Source organism: Apium graveolens, chromosome 4 (assembly GCF_009905375.1).
Source record: "Apium graveolens cultivar Ventura chromosome 4, ASM990537v1, whole genome shotgun sequence".
In the NCBI taxonomy this organism is placed as follows: domain Eukaryota; kingdom Viridiplantae; phylum Streptophyta; class Magnoliopsida; order Apiales; family Apiaceae; genus Apium; species Apium graveolens.
The window spans coordinates 315,217,979-315,237,472 of NC_133650.1; the positions used below are offsets into that span (position 1 = coordinate 315,217,979).

Genomic DNA, 19,494 nt, shown 5'->3' on the forward strand with positions numbered 1-19,494 from the left:
GGTAAATAAATGAAACAAGAAAAAGAGACTTATATTTTAAAACGACCCCGAAATTTAAAATGAGACTCATGCTTTAGAAGAAGTCAGGCCGACACGACCTAATTTTAATAAAAACCCGTGTGAGACCATCTCCAATAATAATTAGTAAAATTATTAGCTAAAATATGATAAATTGATGATTATGTAAAATTTTAGCTATGTAGAAGGGTGAAGACTTTAACAGTATTATGTATAAATATGATACCAAAATTATCTATTAAGTGAGCTCATGGGTGTTTACCCAGTATACCCAAAGGGTAGCTGCTGCAGGTTCTCTATGATAATAAAAAAAAATTATATCCAAGAAATTTAGTGGTTCGATAAATTTAGCCCACCAAATGTGATTACGTATTTTTTTGCTAAGGGAAAGTATGTTTGAAGTGCTTCAAATTTTACATTATTTCTAAATATTATCACCTAGATGCTACCTAAACTCCACATACATAATTTACATAAGGGTTTTGTACTATTGAAGATACTCTAATATATTTAATATTAAGTTTTTTTATAACCAGTTTTCGTAAAAAATTTTGCATCTCTAGGTAGGTATGAAAAAAATGACGTGATTAGTAAATGATAAATTTTAAAAGACTTCATATTGTAATTAAGAAAATTATTGATTATACACGTAATTCTGGAAAATTTATTTGAGATTCTTGCATTTTTCTTTATATTTTTGAGAAATCTGATTCTATTTTCATACAACAAAAATCAAATGTAGCAAATATTAATATTCGGTCCTAGATAATGCATCTAAGAAGTATCAAAAAATTGGCATTTGAATTTTTCATAAAAAATGGTTAAAAAAGCACAATATATAATTATTTAAATTATAAATAACATATAAATTACGAAATTAAGCATGTTAAAAACAAAATTATTGATTTTATAAATAAGTTGGTAACTAAAATATCTAAAAAAGTACTGAAAGTTGAGAGTTTTAATATTAAATGGAGGAATTTATTTATCGTTTATCGTATTATCTTAAAACTCGATATTTTTGGAAGACAATGATTATATTAGATGTGTTTCAATACTCAGCTTGTTCATTTTTAGAAGACACTGATTCTCTTAGCTGACCTGTTTTTTTGGAAGTTGCTTGTGTTAACTCTGGAGTATAATTCATAATCCCTTAAACCTTGAAAATGTGTTTTTGATAATATTCCAATCATCGAGTTGATTATTCTAGTAATATTTATTTTAAAATAACAATACATTTACATATTTATAATTATCAACTTCGACACCAACATATTTTAGATAAAAAAAATTAGCACTTTTCTTATTGAGTAAATAACATGGAAAATAATTGTTATACAGAATTATGTACAAAATTTTGTAATGTGAAGGATTTTAATTGGAATGGATCCTCTGTATTCAAATTAACAAACCCAATTAAATCACCCCACATCAATTGTCATGTCATTTTGTACAAATTTTTTGAACAAACATATGTACACCTAACACTACTCAAATAACATTCTGTTAAACCAATTTACATGATCATAACCAACATATTTTATTTAGAAGATTTTTAGCACTTTCCTCATTGAGTAAATATAACAATCGACAAACCAGCTTTAAGCGCTTATACCACAGTCAATATATCAGCAAAATGCATACCTATTTAAGTTGCACCTTAAAACAGGATTGAGAGTTCTTTATCTTTTTTGATAATTAAAAACGGTTTAAAGTCGATAATTAACTCACAAGTATAACTGTAACCGAGCACAACTTCAATTTAGACATAGTACCATCATCTAGTTTTCGGTGAAGGATCTAAAAGAAGAAGAGTTGTACTTGGCGCAGCAAGGATAAGGAACAGAAAAAACTTATAAGCCAGTCCCAGGAGGTACTGACGAACACAAATCACTTTCAATCATCCGCCATCATGGTTTAGTCCTGTCCCACCAAACATAGTCACAAGTCGGGCTAAATTAGCAAGGGTGTGAAAATATGCAGGTATATTTAACGCAGGTATATTTAACACAGTAAAAATGCAAAAGGTCTTAGGGAGAGAACATGAACTTCTAAAGAAAGTAAAAGTGTGATCATTATATTGAAATAACAGAGCAACTGACAAGAAAATAATAGGACATATACACTGAACCGCATCAAATGATATATTAATAAGAATTCATCCTGCTAGAGCCTAAAAGGTGACAACTAGCATAGGTGATATACTGAACCACAACAAATGATAGAGTTATAAGAATTCATCCAGCTAGCCAACAACTAGTCATAAAATTCTAAATCCCAAATAAAACATGTCCGTAAAAAAAAAGACCTGTGCCTTTATCAAGGAGGCAGGAGCCTTTTTCACAGCATATGTGCACCAGAAAATGAGCGTAGATTAAAAAAGAAACTTTCTCGCACTATATTTTATCAATAGCATAAATCCTAAGAACAATATAAATTTCTCACACCAATATGCTACAAAGATAAAAACTGATTACTGCCAGTAAATTACTGGTTTCCAACAAGTATAACTTAACTATTTATTTTTTTTACGAGCAAATAACCAATGATAATAGAAGCAAGGTTGACAAAGCAAGACCAGATAAGTAGAAAAATATTGATGTACATAAGAAAGATAGGGGTCAAATGGCACTTTTTAGTTGCAAAGACAAAATACAAGAACAGAAGGTAGGTGAACACTAGTCATGAAGTTCGCCCAAATTTTATAATTTTTATCCTGTGTCATGACTAAAGATAGAACACACAGATAGTCATACATTTACGTATGCATTATTGGACCTAAAATCAAGTATGAGTATGATAACTTCATTACAGTTCTGAATTCGGGAATGCTTGGACACTGAAAATAGCTTCAACAAAACACACAAACACAAATACACACACACACAAACGTATATGATACATCAGTTGAAAAGTTATAGTTATTTCCAAGAAGGTAAGCAGAGCAATATCAAGAAAAGTTAATACTCCTAATTTAGGTCAGTGGCTTTTAAACATTATTGCACAACCTGAAAAAGGTAAACAAAATTGTACCTTGTCATTCATTTAATTCCACCGGTAGCTAGAATGAGTCTACTTTCCTGACTCAGATGAGATCAGCATAATCTAAATTAAATCTCCGGGCAAGTTCCACTACTTCGCTGCAGAAGGCAGGAACCAAAAAGGAATCAGACATGAAAAGAAATAAAGGGAAATATCATGCTAGCTATAATGAAAGTTGAGGAGGGCCGCTTATTAAATTTTCTGAATCCGGTCAACCAGCAAAATAAGCAATCCGATATAAAAGAAAAAATTGTAGAACAGTTAAAGCTGATAAGATGCATATCTATATCGAAGTCACTCGATGAAAATGCAAACAACAATTGTAGAAAGAGATATTGAAGTGAACTCTCATATATACAGAATAACTAAAAAAGTGCTAATGAGGAGCAAACCAATCTGACTACAATTCACATGTTAGGAATGCGTACTGGAACATAAATGAAGGTGGAACAGTAACTAATACATGCCTTTTAGCAAGTGCACTCTAATATTAGTTATTCTTATTTTAATACATAAAAGTGCAACACCAAGAACGTTTAACGGCACATTTCAAAATGATAATTGTTTCCTATATGACACTTTATATTAATAAATGCAACATAAAAGAACTAAACCTCAATATTTTTACATAAACAAGTTCATATGTAATATCTAAGTTTTCACCAAAAGGTTTTTAAATGCGGGGTTGTTTTCCCTGGGTATAGATTCCGCGCAATGCGTGTGAAAATGATACAACTATGAACACTTAGATAAAAAACGCTTAGATACTTATGTGGCATATATAATGAAGTTTGTGAAACTAAGTGTCCCCGGAGGACTTATTTTTATATATCCTCCTGACTTTTTATTATTAACTTGACATGTATAGCAAACTAAGTGTCTATAATTCATTGGTTTATAGCAAACCATGCTTAACTAAATGTATAATGTATAAGATTATTTACAATTTCACTTGTGCAAAATTTACATGCCTAGTCCCTGCACCCGTCTCCAATTTGGATCCATATTAAAAAAAAAATTAAAATTTAACAGTCCGATATTTGGATCTGCACCCATTTCCGACACCTTACAGTGAGTCTGCCTAACATAGTAAAAACGTCACATTGTTCATTAATAAATTAAGGATCAGATTTTTTCCATAAGAAATTTTTTTAGTTTCCTAGTCAACACATTTATATATAGAATCTTGTAACAATTATTATTATTCACAGTTTAATAATTAGATATATGAATTTTTTAAATAGGAAATGTGGATTTACAATTATTTCTACCTTTTTCTGAGTTGGGCTTTATCCGATTATTTCACCTTCCCACCAAGTTCCTAGCCTTCTCTAGCCACTACCTTGTATCAAGTAATATCAAGACTTTTTTACTTTCCTAATTTCTAGCAACACGATTTTGCATCATTACCTCTTTATCAAAGTTCGTCAAAGGTGAGACAAAAACATTTGCAACAAAAAATCATTATAATTTAATTTCAAAGATGCCTTTACGTATAACTCCAATCACAATTGATTAAGAGACATGTTAGTGAAACTACAAAGTTTTAAAATTTCATGTGCTTTAGTCAAGTCATACAAGAGATTAGAGAATCAAAAGCTGGCATTTAAATCAACAACCTATAGATAACTACCAAGCACATTTTTAGAGGTTTTTCTCTATATAAATTATATCGACAAATGTACTTCGCTTTTTGGTTTTGGTTTTAACCAATTCCTCTTATAATTCCATTCAATATGTTAGTATCAATATGTCTCCGAAATTGTTTTAGCACCTATTCTTCAAGTAAGAGATATTAAACCAAATACACTTTCTTTATCTATTTATGAAATACAATAAATAAGCAAAGAGTAGGTACGTGGCAAGTAATGCTGAGTATTGTCAACTCACATATACATATTAAATTAGCCACATGGAAATGGTCCACATTGAGTTATTTGAACTAATGGTGACCTTAAACTGGGACGTTGGGTGAAACAAACACTACTCTCTCCCAAAACAAGGGCATATAATGATCTTCAGAAGCAATCATATTTAAGGTGCTCTAATCATAATGTCACTATTGTGTGTATCTTTTAGTTACAACCATTAATATATTCAAACCTCACTATCTAGTACAAGTAAGTAATTTTGTTCAACATTCTACATAAAGTTAAATAATGTAACTTCTAAAGGCTCTAAAATATCTCTATTTTGGGGTCAAAACAAAAATTAGATAGTTAAAACACACATAAGAACATTCACATTTATATTTTTTATACAGTTTCCACTTATGACTGAGATATTTAAAAGTAAAGAGGTGTTAATAGATTGTAAATGACAAAACTACCGGCAAATCGTCAATACAATTATCTGCAAGGGAATATTATCCAAAATTTTCACTTTCAGCAGAATAACTGATTCGCTAGATGAAGTATGTAATACTGCAGTAATATACAACTAAAGCAACATGAAAATTTCAGGCATAACAAATTCATGTTTAGAGCACCTAAAAGATTGACATGGTTGTGGCTAACCTACGAATCGCTTCTCTCAAAGTAGGATCCATATCATTATCATCAAAGTAGTTTCGAACATTGGAACTCTCGTCTTGAATCCCATGTAGCTTCAATGTATCAGCAGAGGGACCTCTAGCGTTTGCAGAATCAATAGCATTTGAATCCTGAATAAACAATTTTTTATTTACTTAAATTTATTGCAGAAACTAGAAAGTAAAACTACGCAGTGCGCTATTAGGAAGAAGTGCAATATCACAATGGATCCATGTGTCTAACCTTGGCATGGTTCTTAATAACTTTCATTGAAGCAGCTGCTTCAGCTGAAGAAGAAGTAGTACCGGAAGAAATTTTCTTTTGAGCCCTTTTCTTGCGATTTTTCTTCTCCTTTGAAGTTTGTGTCTCTGCAAAAGCAAAAGTAATGGAACTAATCAATCTTGTTACATGATGGGAAAGCAAGATTATCTTGTGCCATTTCCTAACTCCAAAACAAGAATGTAAGGGGTAGGGAGCAAACAATAAACAGAAATTATTGCATCAATTTTTAATGCACAACAGTAGTGTATGAAGCAAATTATGAAGCAAGCGAAATCCTAGAATAGAATTTCAAACTACCATCTGTACCTGTCAGAGTAACAAAAGTATAACTAGAAAGATACCATGAGATAACGTCACCAAAGAATACCACAGATATATTCCATTACTCTATTTTTACAAAATAAAACGCTTGGATATTATACATGTTACTTGAGGATATGCTGATTTACAAATTATTTGATGAGGTACGCAAGTTTAACCTTCAACATCAGACTGCAGAAGAAGACACATTACGGATACATCAAAACAGAGCAAGTAAGTCATCACAGGGCTTGGAAAATAAACGAGAACATGTACGAAAGTAAAGAACTCTAATATTCACGGAAGGAAAACATCCCAGCCACTTCGTCCAGATTTCATTACTTCTTTAATATTCAGATCACTAACAGACTTCTTCTGTGTTCCACATTAAGATAAACTTGGTTCTCTAGCAGACTATAAATTATATATAGCTAGTCGATAAGCTTCCGAGAGTGGTATAAGATAATATTGTCATAACTCTTAAGTTTTAGAAGGAACATGATGGACACTTTATTGTGTGAATTCTGAAGTGCTTTGATTACTGGTTACTCAAGCCAGAAAAAAGGTAAGCATGCTGCAAATGAGGGGAATAAGAAGCAAAGATACCTCCATCTCCTCCATTAATGAATGAAACCAGGTCATCAACTTCACGAGTATCTTCATGTTGCACAACCTCCAATCCAGCCATGAAGTTCTATCAATTTAGAAGATAACCAAGAGTTAAAGTTTTCTATTGAAATAAGATAATTGAAATATATCTTCAGGTAAATCTTTTTCTAATGGAAATTTCACCTTCAGATTTTCTATTTCATTCACAACTATCTGCTTCTTCTTTTTGTACAATTTTTCCAAAAGCCTTATTCTTGAATTAGAAGCTGAGTGCCCCCGTGACTCCAGCTTTTCTACCTGCATCAGTTGACATAATCAACATAATATGAAACAAATGATCAAAAACGCGAGTTTCAACACTGGACATCAGAAACTAAGTATGCTGGTTACACGAAGAAAACCTCTGGGAGATCATCACTTAATTTAAACATATGCCAAATCTCTTCAGTAGAACTTTTACTAATTCTTTGTGCCATTGCATCACAGGTGCAATCAATCAGCGGCTTAAGTTGCAGGTAGTGTGCAAGAGTAATTAACTCACAAAGACTTCTTGCATCCATTTGGAGGAAGTTTTTATCAAAAGTCTTGCGCTCCTATTCAAAGAGAAAGCCAGCTATTAGAATTTGATATTTTATGTACTTCATCAAATGCAACCGCAAAGGAGATTCTGCCACCATTGCACCACAAAAATTAATTTAATTTGTCTGGCTATAGACATTTGATATTCATATGCTTACATGGTTCCTGATCTTTACATACTGGACATTTCCAACTCTTTAGAGATAAATTTCTCATAGCCCTGTATTATTATTTTTCATGTAAGGGAGACAAGGAGTAGATACTCCGTGATGCATTACTCATTCTGGACAACTTACGTATGAGAGAAAGTAAAGAAGACTTTACAACAGTCTTAGTCAAGGAATCACAGAACATAGGTTCAAAGCAAAGATATCTAACCTCGAGAGAGTGACAAACTTTGTGAAATCGGCAGTAATCAAATACTAAACTTAAAGAAGTTGCTCGAACACTTGGGAGTACGGATATTGGACTATCCTCGGAAGATCCAAATCCGGATCTTATTTCATGATCAAATGTAGGGCATAATATGGCAACCTCTTCTTCCACTGCTTGTGTAAAACCCTCCGAAGTTTGAACCCATACATAGGACTTCATAGTCTGGATTCCACAATAACGAAATAAATACTAAAAACTATAGTGCTAAAAGGGTACAAAGTTTACAAACTATATGGCGGTGAAACACAAATAATATAATGCTGCATGAGATTTCATTGTTCAACAAATATACTGTGAGCAAATAAGATACCTCACGGAGCCCCATAAATTTCGATCAAAACTTTGGCCTCAAGTAACATCAGTGCAAAATCTAATATGCTTTAGACTACCTTTATTCTCAAATACAGATTTATCAATCTGAAGAAAGAAAAAGCAAATAAAAGTTCGTAGACAGGTACGTACATGTAAATTTTGTAGTACATATAACTAAATCTAGTTTACATAAATCGGTTTTTCTATCATGTGTCCATGAGTACACAATAAGTGCGGAAAATTTTAAATTTGGGCCATTTTGATTGGTGTAGCTTTTGTGTATGCAGGGGGGTCCACCACTATTAAAAAGAAGAAACTAATCAAAATGAGTTAAACTTATAATTTTCCACGCTTATTGTGTGCCCTTGGGCACATGGTAGAAAATTCGTACATAGATTAAAGAGGAAATGAAAAAGAATTTGGAGAATGAAAGCTTATCTTAAAAAGTCAAAGGGGTGGGGATATGACCAAAACTTATATTTATAACAATTGTGGGAGCAAGTAAACAAATAAAAAGTACAAAATCTAAACAGAGGGAGAGAAAGAGGGTAAAATAATGGAATGTAATTTAAAAAGATAAGGCCTGAATATAAACATAAAATATAGAGAGTGTTTGGTGCATAAGATTTTTAGTACGAGGGTAAAAGTTGAAAGAACCCAACGCCTCTTGGTGTTTTGGTATCTTCCTCGCTCCCTTTACGGGATGTCGAGGATTCGAACCTTGTCAAAACATAGGGGTGTGCGTGAATGTGTTTAACTAGCAAAAAAAGGTAAAAGATAATGCTTAGAATTTAAGAGGGAGAAAGAAGAGTGAATTGTTTATCAAAAATATATCAATCAACAACATGTGGATATTCTTGTTGACTGGTCTTAAAAAAACAGAAGACAAATGTCCATAGTCACTAAACCTGTGTTTGTCTTGAGCTTTAATGTCGCACATCTTTAAAACTTAATATATAATATAAAATGCTTTAACTAACTCCTTTTTTGAAAAACAACACAACTCTTCTACTACTATTCTACTACTATTCAGAAAGGGAAGAGAAAGGGAAGAGAAATGAGACTGGATAATAAAAAACATCATTTGTTCTCAATAGTGATCAGATAGTTGACTATACAGAGGAAATAAATAGATAACATGTTATATTGAATAAAGAAAAAAAATTAACAATATATAGAGATCATAATATAAGACTACCTCTGGCTTCTTCCCCTCACTTTCAGCTTTCAACATGGAATTGACAACAAGGTCGTTCGACATAGATTTTATCTCCTTTCACAATCCAACTGTAACCAGTATTTTGCGAAGCTGTGGATGACCAGATAAATATTGTTATACGAACAAAAAGTTGAACAAGGAGATTAAAATAAAGAATATTACCAAAATCCTTCTTTTAAAAGGAATCATCTCTCTCTCTATATATATATGCAAACGGTATCTATATAAATATATCTCCTTTGAATTATCATTATCTTAAGAAAAAGTACAATATTGTGTTTTTACATTTTTGTTCGAATAATTGCTTTTTCCATATTTTAAATGCAAAAAGAAGTAAAATTTGAATAGGAATAAAATATTGGGCCCCGCCAATTAAACAAGTCCCGAAATAGAGGTATGTCCCACTAGAATAAAAAAAATACTCCCTCCATCTCATATTATATGTCTTCTTTGAATTTGTGCCGGTCAAATTGACTTAAGTTTGACCGAAGTTTATTAATAATTTATAATTGAACAAAATAAAAAAATTACATCACCGAAAAGTAGATTTAATCTATTTTAATATATAATTTTTAGTTTTTTAAAATAATATACAAGTAATGTTTAATCGTTGGTCAAAAGTTGGTCAATTTGACTTCTATAAAAGGAAATGTGACACATAATATGAGATGGAGGGAGTATATGATAATGTTGAATTTTATGACATTTTTTAAATTAATTTAGTAGGGCCTTACAAAAAAGTAATATAAGACAAAAGAACAATTCTAACTGGTGGGTCCTACTTCCACAAAATTTGACATTATAAGGTACGTAACTCATGATATTCCTACTTGTCAAACTTCCTTGTGTCAACCTTTTTATAAAGGTAGAAACAGTTACAGGAAATACACATTAACATTCAACACATTTTACATCCTCTAATTAACTTTTTAATTCCTATCTTTAAATGGAGCCTACCACTAATTTAAGCATTTTACGTATTCTCGTATTAGACTTTTATCTAAAGTTATCATCCAATATATTACATAAGCAACTCTCCTCCGCATCACATTTCTCGCCATTCTTTTAACAGGGAATACATCTAATATATTCATTCAGTAAATCTATTCTTTAATTACAGTAAATGTATTGTAATGATCAAATATTTCCAACTCTAGGTTGTATCTAAGGAGCACAAATACTTGGGTTATCCATGGTATCCCCGTGTCAGATACTTGACAAATTTTACCAATAGTACTAGAAATTGCTTTTACAAAGAAAAAAATCAATTCTTTCAACGTATTTTCTTTTGGTTTAATGATTAGATTTTAAATTTAATTCGATTCGCATTAGGGCCTTAGGTCTGATAATAGGTTTTATCATACAAAGCATAACATCCAACGACTATCTATATCAATTATATATAATTAAGGCTAAGCAAAACCGAACAAGACCGAAAAACCGAACCGAACCGTGCTAATTCGATTCGGTCGGTCCCGATTTTTCAAAAATTCGAACCGAATAGACCGAAATAAAAATCAGATTAGTCTTCTTTTTTAAAAAAAATTAGTCCAGACCGAATAGACCAAATCATATATACCATAATTTTATATTAAATACATTTTATATATATCTTAAAAATTATTATCCTAATTTTTAATTTGTAACTATATTTATACACTCTTAGAGCTCTCTATATCACATTACTATATAATGTTTTAGAGTTTATAATTTTTGATTTAATTTTTAATGCAGTTTTGTAAAACAAATTCGGTCTGTTTGGTTTTTAAACGGACCAAACATAATTATTTTGATTCAGTCTGGTTTGTACCACAATTCGGTTAGGTTCGTTTGAAGAAAAAAATGACATTTCATTTTTCGGTCTATTCGGTTCGGTTTTTTACCGAACCGACCGAACGCTCAGCCCTATACATCATTGAATAACCCGTGTAATGAACAACCTTATTATCAAATTTGTCAAATATGTTTATCCTCGCATTAGGCATTCGCATCCCTGTATTGTATCCTTACTTTCAGCTTATATTATGATGCGCCGAGGAAGAGTACCAAGAATTTGAAGTGAACACTGTTAACATCAACTTTTAGTATCAAAATGAACATTATATACTTATATTATATAATATGCATAAGGGGGATCTTATCCAAATATTTGATAGTTATGGTCTATGTACTACCAATTAAATATTGACCGTTAGATCTTTAAATAAATTGATCATAGCCGTTGGATTTAAAATAAAGGAATATACTATGATCAATGATAAGCATGTATTCTACATTGAATAAAATCTCCTACCTTTTCAATGATTTAAACCAAAAAAGTAGGTATCCTACATTGAATAGAATAATAATGCAAAATTTGCAATTATTTTTTGTCTTCAAATTCAAGATAATATTTTTTGTTGTCTTTAAATAAAATATATATAATATTAAAAAATCATGCATCGCATGGATTCTAAGCTAGTATTAGTAAAAGAATGAATAGATAATTTTGAATGTTTAAATGTTTCAGATAGATTAAAACTATAAATTTGGTATTCCTATCTATCTATATTTCATACTATTAAATCTAATTTGGGTGATCAACCTCTATCTATATTTCATAATATTAAATCCAAAAATTAAAATTCGGGTAGTAGGTTAATCTTACGATACTTGGCCCAAGTTAAAAACAATATGATTATGGATTATATGATCCTCTGGGCCGCATAAAAATATTGAAAAAACATGAACCTTTTATTTAAGATCTTGCAGAGTTATAATATGAATAAACTATGAGATATTTAACGTGATTCTAGATATTATATACTCGAGTTAAAAAAGATTATTGGTTAAATTCTCACTAAAAATAGATGAGCTTTTAGAAGTGAGATCATATATTGTTAGATATAGGGGTGTTCATAGGTTTGTCAACCCGATCAAATCGACTTAATCCAACCCTCTTTTAGATCGATTAAACTGATTTAAAAAATACCCGATTCATGGTTGAGTTAAAAAAAATTCAAACCGCATTAAATGGGTTGGGTACGGGTTCAAAAAAATTTCGGCCAACCCATCCGAACCTGATTTAACTTGAGTCTCGTTCGCTAATTTTAATATAATCTATATATTATATGCAATTGTACATTATAAAATATAAATATCTTCATTTATAGTTACATTTTGTGTATGTGCATATGATTTACGACATGATATACATTACAAAAAATTCAATTTAAATAATAGTACCAAAATCGTAAGTTCTACTTATTTAATTTTATATAAATATTTGAAATTAGCAATTATATATAGTATTGAAAATTTTTCTTATATAATCATTCAATCCGTTTAACCCGATCCAACCCAAACCGATATACGACGGGTAGGGTTGGGTCAAATAGTTTCAAACCAATTTAATTAGGTTGGGTTGTAAAAACGCCTCCAATGCGGCCAACCCGATCCATGAACACCCCTAGTTAGATATATGATATAACATGTGCGATTCAGGTGATTCAGAGATTATACTATCATATACGTTATTTAGATTCCTCATTTTTTCTATAAAAATAATTCAGCGCAATTATTAGGTTCACTCTAGAAAACTTTTCTATTAGTGTGCCTGAAAGGCAGTCTAAGTATTAATTTAACGGTGCGGATGTGAATATCACATAAAAATAAGCATATTTAGAATTTTCAATTCTATCTTTGACACTAGAAAAAAAATTATATTGTTACAAAACTAATACTCTATTACGTATTTTTACAAATCATCACACTATTATTTTGACATGATTTTCACGTTCGTATTCTCGAATCATTTTTTTCATTAAATTATATTATAAATCATGCTAATACAGAACTTATCTATCATGGCCTTTATATTCTCTTTTCCTCTTACTATTGCCAGTGGAGTATCGGGCAATACTCCACTTTCAGTGGAGCATCATGTAATTTTTTTTTTACTTTTTTGAATATTTAAATTATAATTTTATAATTTTATTATTTAAGCATGTACCATATTCTACAATTTTTAATGTGTTAGGGTTCAACAATTCTCAATCTGGGTTTTAGATATATTTTTAAAAAATGAATAAAACAAATATCAATTTAGGGTTTAGGGTTTAGGATTTAGGTAAACCCTAACTAAAATGTGCACCTTAATTTAACAATTTTAAAATTTTACATGATACTCCACTAACAAAGGAGTATCAGGATACTCCACTGGCAAGGATACCTTGCAACAAGCTGTTACCCCGTATCTGGTAGGTATTTTGGGGCACTTAAAATGTTGGTGGGTATTTTGGGCAATAGTTATTAGTATATGGTTATTTAGGCGTTCACCCAAAAATTATTTAGGGTAGTTAAATCCAAAACTTTTACAAGCGTTGTATGTCAAATTGTTGATGTTTGTACATATATTTGTATGACAACTGTACCACATAATCATTATCATGAAAGAGAGTATATTATGCATAATTCCTTATATATTCTTAAAATGCAAAAAGAAATAAAATACTCTTCAAGTAATAGGTTCCACCAAATAAACAAGTCCATAGTAATAAGAGTTGTGAACTATATCAGACAAATTATATAATTAGAAATCAATCTTGTGTTAAGGTTCCACCAAATTAATCTGACAAATTATTCTTTATATAATTAGAAATCAAGTCCATAAGTTATAAGACTTGTGAACTATATTTGAAAATTCTTTATCAAAAAGAAATAGAATACTCTTCTAAGTAATAGGTTACACCAATTACCAATTATATAATTAAAAATTAATCTTGTTTTAAGACTTATAATAACGCATAAGTGTGTCAGTTGTGAATACATAAATGTACATAATAAATGTACATACCTATGATGATTCTTATTCAGATTTAGTTCTACAATATCAATATATAGGTGTGAACACAATATCAATACAAAAAGGAAATTTATACATATAATACTGTACACCTTTATATTTGATATATTTATTGATATTGTATAACTAAAATTTGAATAAGAATAATCATAGTCAATAAGAAATTAATGTACGTTCAATCAAATTTTAGTTATACAATATCAATACACATGTTTGTCACTTGTCACTTTTGACTGTTAAGATTTATACATGAAAGGTTCGAAGATATATTTTTTTGTTTTCAAATTGTAAGCAAGCTAGTTTGGTGTTTTTCATCTTATTTAATTATTAGTACCAATTTAAAATGCATTATCTAAAAGGGAGTTAGACGAGAAACAATTTAACATTTATTTTTTTATTCAATATAGTGTTGTTTGTTAATTTGTAACAATGTTGTTGTTTGATCTTGTGGTCATCTTAGAAGTAAAGTATTTGCTAATTTAATAATTTTTCAGATGAAAATTCTGATACCTTGTAAGTTTCAGGGAACAACAAAAATTATTTAATTACTTTTAAGTGTTGAAATTGATTTAATTACTTATATTTTGCATGTGCATGTCTATATGTATCTTATAGATTAGTTATGTGTTCATCTCGATTTAGTGATGGGCTCCACACCTAGGCGCAAGGCCCTAGGGCCTTGCGTCTAGGTACGCCTCTAACCATTAATAGCAATTCTTCAATCCACCGTCAAAAAGCCCACTTTGACACTTCAATCTATAAAGGAACCACTTATTACTACTTGGAATCCACGATCTCTTTACCTTTTTAAAAAAAAATTAGATATTTTTGGCTTCTTGCACCTATTATATAATTCAATCAGTTGTTTGTATATTGTGGTCACCAAGTATAATAATAGAAGTCCAACTACCAAAATTCAAAGACTTAAAAGTAGCGAGTCCAAGTTTAAAGAATCAAATAATTCACAAATAATTAATTTGAAAATTTTAACACAAAGTCTTGAAGTAGGCCGGTTCTATGAAACAAAACCAAAATAGGCTGAACAAAACCATTAGAAAAATAAAGAACATACACTAGGATGTAACAAGTAGTGAAAAAAGTGAAAGTCACTTACGTAATAATAAAACAAACAGGAGGTCCCTCACCATAATAGGTGCATCATCATTGATTATTATTATAGCAGACCAAGCAAGGACAAAATTTGCGGCTGTGGGAGGATGAGCCCAAAGTTTTTTTTAAAATCATAGGTGGTTCAAGATTTTCACATGCCAAACTCCCCCAAACCCTGGACCATAAAAGACAATCAACCCCACATTTCGAAAGAAGATAACAAATAGACTCCGGCCTCCTTGACACAAACAAATGACTCACAGACAAAAACCCATTTAAACTGAGCTTTTCTAAGAATCACAACCAACAAAAAACTTTATATCAAACGTACAACTCTTCCACACAATCTTACCCACAACACATCTTCCGGAGTACGAGAAGAACTAAGCCTTTGAAAGGCTAGGTTGATTTACAATAGAGCACAATGGAACCAGGCTTCCTCTCTCCCCTATCATCCAAGATTTTATGTAAAATCTCTGCTGTAAGACTTGCAACACCTCGACCAAATAGATCATACCTAAAACAGGCGATTTAGAGATTCTATTATCAAGAACATAATTACAGTTTCCTAAACTTTTACCTTTAAAATAGGCAATCATATATATTTACATATATATTAATAACTTAGGATAGTTTCGTGCAGAATGTATGAGGTCTTTGCTCAGTTTTTGCTAATAATTGAGAATAATCACAATACTAAGTTTTCGAGTTTGCATTCAATCATCCATGTCCGACTTTACTACTCTTGTATTTAACAGCATCAAAAAATCATGCAATATAACAAGTTATACATTTAAGTGTGTATATATTGCAGTTCCGTTACAAATCTTTACCCCTAATGCAGCTAACTCCTACAAAAATTTATTAAAACAAAATATTAACCAATACAGCCATTAAAGAACAGAACAATCAATTAAAATTCATTAAAATTTTAGACGTGGATTTTTATATGTATGAACCATATTAGGTCAATACAAATAACAAAAGTCATCGATGGTGTTTAAAACTCCAGCGAACTTAACATAGTCCATTCTCGCGCTAAATAGATTCAAGCCGGACCGGTGACTAGAATAGAACGGGTTCATCGTCATCCACCACTTATCCCGATTAACATTTTCTGGTTACAAATAATTCTTCTATTTAGGTTTCACACCGACAATTAGGGATCAAGTATTCAAATACGATATTGAAACCTCTACCACTAATAGCAACTGTCACATTATTTCGAGACAGTCCAAACAATTTCCTAATTCCCATTCTCATTAACAATCCAAATACTAGTTAAAATCGACATTAATTTTTGACAAATCATGATATTTAACCCTTATGCTAATGCAGCCCAAGACTTCTGAAAACGTATTAAACAAAAAACTAATAACAAATATTAGCATTATAAACGTACAATAATCAAGTGATAAAGTTTGAAACAAATTTAGGTTAAATAAATATAAGGAACATTCAGAAAGTAAGTATAGAGAGAATACATACAGATGCTTTGTATGTATATAAGTTCCAGAAGATAAGGCTGGTTGATTAGTTGGCCCATAGTTTACCGCCGGGAGCGATCTTTCAACTCCGGCAGGTGTTTTAAGCTGCAACGAGAAAAAAAGAGATATTTATATCTACAGTCTACTATATAAATAGCATAATAATCTATAGTTTTTTTATATATCATGATGTTTTTTGAGCAACTACAACAATATCTTATATACGCACTTGAGTCAAATTTTGAATAAATGGAGATAAAATTTCTCTCCAACAAACTTCAAGTCCCCCTCTGGAAGAACTTCGAATGCTTCCTCACTTTAGGAGTGAATATCCCCTCAACTATTATTATATTATATTTTTTTACCCGTTATTTTATATTTAATTAATGAATATAAATATGGTAGTAAGTGTATGTTTAAAACGAAACGATTAAGCTTAATATATATAGAATGTCGTTAGTATGTTTACAAATAAAAAACTACAATTAACATATATGTTGACAACAAAATTGACCAAAATCTTGAATTTTATTTAAATAAACTATATGTACTCTTCTATATTATTACTAAATTCACTACTAACTTACAATTAAATTACTCAATTTAAAAAAATAAAAAATGCATAACTGAAGTCAGAATGACTTGCAATCATAATATACAATAATGTAAAATTTACATTATTGTTAATATTAAAGTTGATTTTAATGAAAAATATTAGTTTTTGAAATTTAACGTATATATGTATGAGAAAATGTTAGTTTTTTATTTACACTACTGTTAACAAAATAAAATTAAGTCATATGTATGTGTGTGTGTTAGCATTTAATTATTGTACGTTATACTTCTCTTAGTAAATTATGATGGTTTCAATTATTTATATGCTAAATATCTGATTTATGTACATGTATAATCATTATTAACATCTAGTGAGATAATTGATTACTTAAATAACATGCATTTATAATTATTCGAAAATTAAAATTATGTAATAAATAAATTGCTATAATTTATATATGGTATTCACATTATCACTAACAAACAATCCATATCTATTTTTTACGCAACCGGGTATCAATCATGGTTGTAACATAAAAATGAATTATATATTTTTAAGACTTATTATTGATATTCATGAATTTTTTTCAAGAATTCGAAAGAAAAATTGTATTTATATCGTTATTTAAACCGTTTTTTAAGTTTCATTCATTACGAATCTAATATTTATTCATATAATAATTTGATAACATTTTATACTATTCTTCTAAAATTAAAAAATTTCAGTTCGATAAAGTTTTATAAATATTAGTTGAACTGATTAATTCATTCAAATTATTAAACAATATATGTTTTTTCCTTAAATAATATAAAATGCATTGAATCAAATGTTACAATATAGTATAGATATAACCTTAATTTGAATAATTCAAAATATTAAAATAATTCAAAATATTTGTACAATATTATCTTGATCAATGAATATTGCTAATCTAAAAGAATTCTTTTTAAAAAGATAATTTTTTTAAGTGAAAAATGAAAAATAAATCGATTTAATATATCATCGTATTTTTAACAAATCTAGTGAGATCTCATTTCAAATTTCAAATATTCTTAAATTGGGACAAATCCCAAAAATAATAATGCGTTACCAGTGAAGATAGTAATTTTAATATAAATAATCAATTGACTTGATCCTATAAAGAACTCAAACACATTAATTTATATTAACATAAGATATTAAAAAAAATCACATTATTGGTAATGTATTCTCGCCGAGCTTGTAATTTAAATTTACTAAACGTAGAATGTGACGATGTTTTTCGGTCGGGTCATGTAGTCAAATTTCGAGTATTTTTTGAACAATGGACCAAGTTCTAAAATGCATTGACTCATTATAATTCGAACTTATCTAAATATGTAATACCGATATAGAGTATTTATATATAAGCGATTTTATTTTCAAAATTTTTTTAAAAAATTATATATGTACATTTTAATTACTTTTTATAATAAAAAATATGTTAAAAATATATGAGATATATTTTCAAACTAAAAAATGATTCATAAATAAGATAATAATCTATTTATGTACTATGCCTAATTTTATATATGGATTTCAATTCTTTAAAATTAACTGTACAAATATTCAACTAACTATCTTTATTTTTGTAGAATTCAAGTATCTTTAAAGTTAAATAAAATATTCATTTAGCACACTTACATATTATATGTATGATAAAAAGCACATGTGACAATATGATGTAGTGATAAGTGGTTGTATAGTTAATTGAAATAACTTGAGTTCGATTCCCACAAACCACAATCTTTTATATAAATATTAAAAATAGGGGTAATTTAGTCTTTTCAATGAGACTTTTTAATCTCATCAAATTATACCATTGTTCTCCTATTATATATAGAAGAGAAGAGATATGTGAAGTTATTATATGTTATGCTAAGGTCATGCTTGCTTAGAACAAAAGGACCAAAATGTTACTATTTGAATGAATAATGTCCAAAATGTCATTTACCTGGAAAAAAGCCCAAAATGTCATTTAAAAACAGTATATAATTTACCATTTTTTAAAAGAGAAAAAGGGAAATCAGATGAACCTGATATATCGTTTTTGTAATATGCGGTTTGTAATATATGGGATATATCGTGTATTTATTTTGCTAATAAATAAATATTATGTATGTTATGTATTTATTATGTGAATTATTTGTTAC

General features: G+C 29.6%; 1 protein-coding gene across 3 annotated transcripts; it reads right to left on the reverse strand.

The window, feature by feature from the left end:
* Window positions 1–1,513: 1,513 nt before the first annotated feature.
* On the reverse strand, window positions 1,514–16,916 carry LOC141721853 (SKP1-like protein 20). Of its 3 annotated transcripts, none has more exons than XM_074524987.1 (12): window positions 16,769–16,916; window positions 15,633–15,797; window positions 15,316–15,455; window positions 9,307–9,417; window positions 7,740–7,958; window positions 7,184–7,375; window positions 6,966–7,079; window positions 6,780–6,867; window positions 5,835–5,959; window positions 5,577–5,722; window positions 3,052–3,158; window positions 1,514–1,941 (listed from the first exon to the last, which is right to left on the reverse strand). In XM_074524987.1, the coding sequence occupies exons 4-11, from the start codon at window positions 9,367–9,369 to the stop codon at window positions 3,104–3,106; spliced, it is 1,002 nt and encodes a 333-aa protein (XP_074381088.1). In that variant the 5' UTR covers window positions 9,370–9,417; window positions 15,316–15,455; window positions 15,633–15,797; window positions 16,769–16,916; the 3' UTR covers window positions 1,514–1,941; window positions 3,052–3,103. The 3 variants fall into 3 exon arrangements, with proteins under 3 accessions (XP_074381088.1, XP_074381085.1, XP_074381086.1); XM_074524984.1 differs by having other exon boundaries at window positions 1,517–1,941; window positions 15,285–15,455; XM_074524985.1 differs by lacking the exon at window positions 15,316–15,455 and having other exon boundaries at window positions 1,517–1,941.
* Between the last annotated feature and the right edge of the window lie 2,578 nt (window positions 16,917–19,494).

Coding starts and splice junctions, on each gene's coding strand:
- LOC141721853 (XM_074524987.1), bottom strand. CDS start 9,369: ATGTCGAACGACCTTGTTGTCAATTCCATGTTGAAAGCTGAAAGTGAG. Junction 7,376..7,739: donor AAGTTTGTCACTCTCTCGAG/GTTAGATATCTT, acceptor CTCTTTGAATAG/GAGCGCAAGACTTTTGATAA. Junction 5,723..5,834: donor TTATTAAGAACCATGCCAAG/GTTAGACACATG, acceptor TTGTTTATTCAG/GATTCAAATGCTATTGATTC.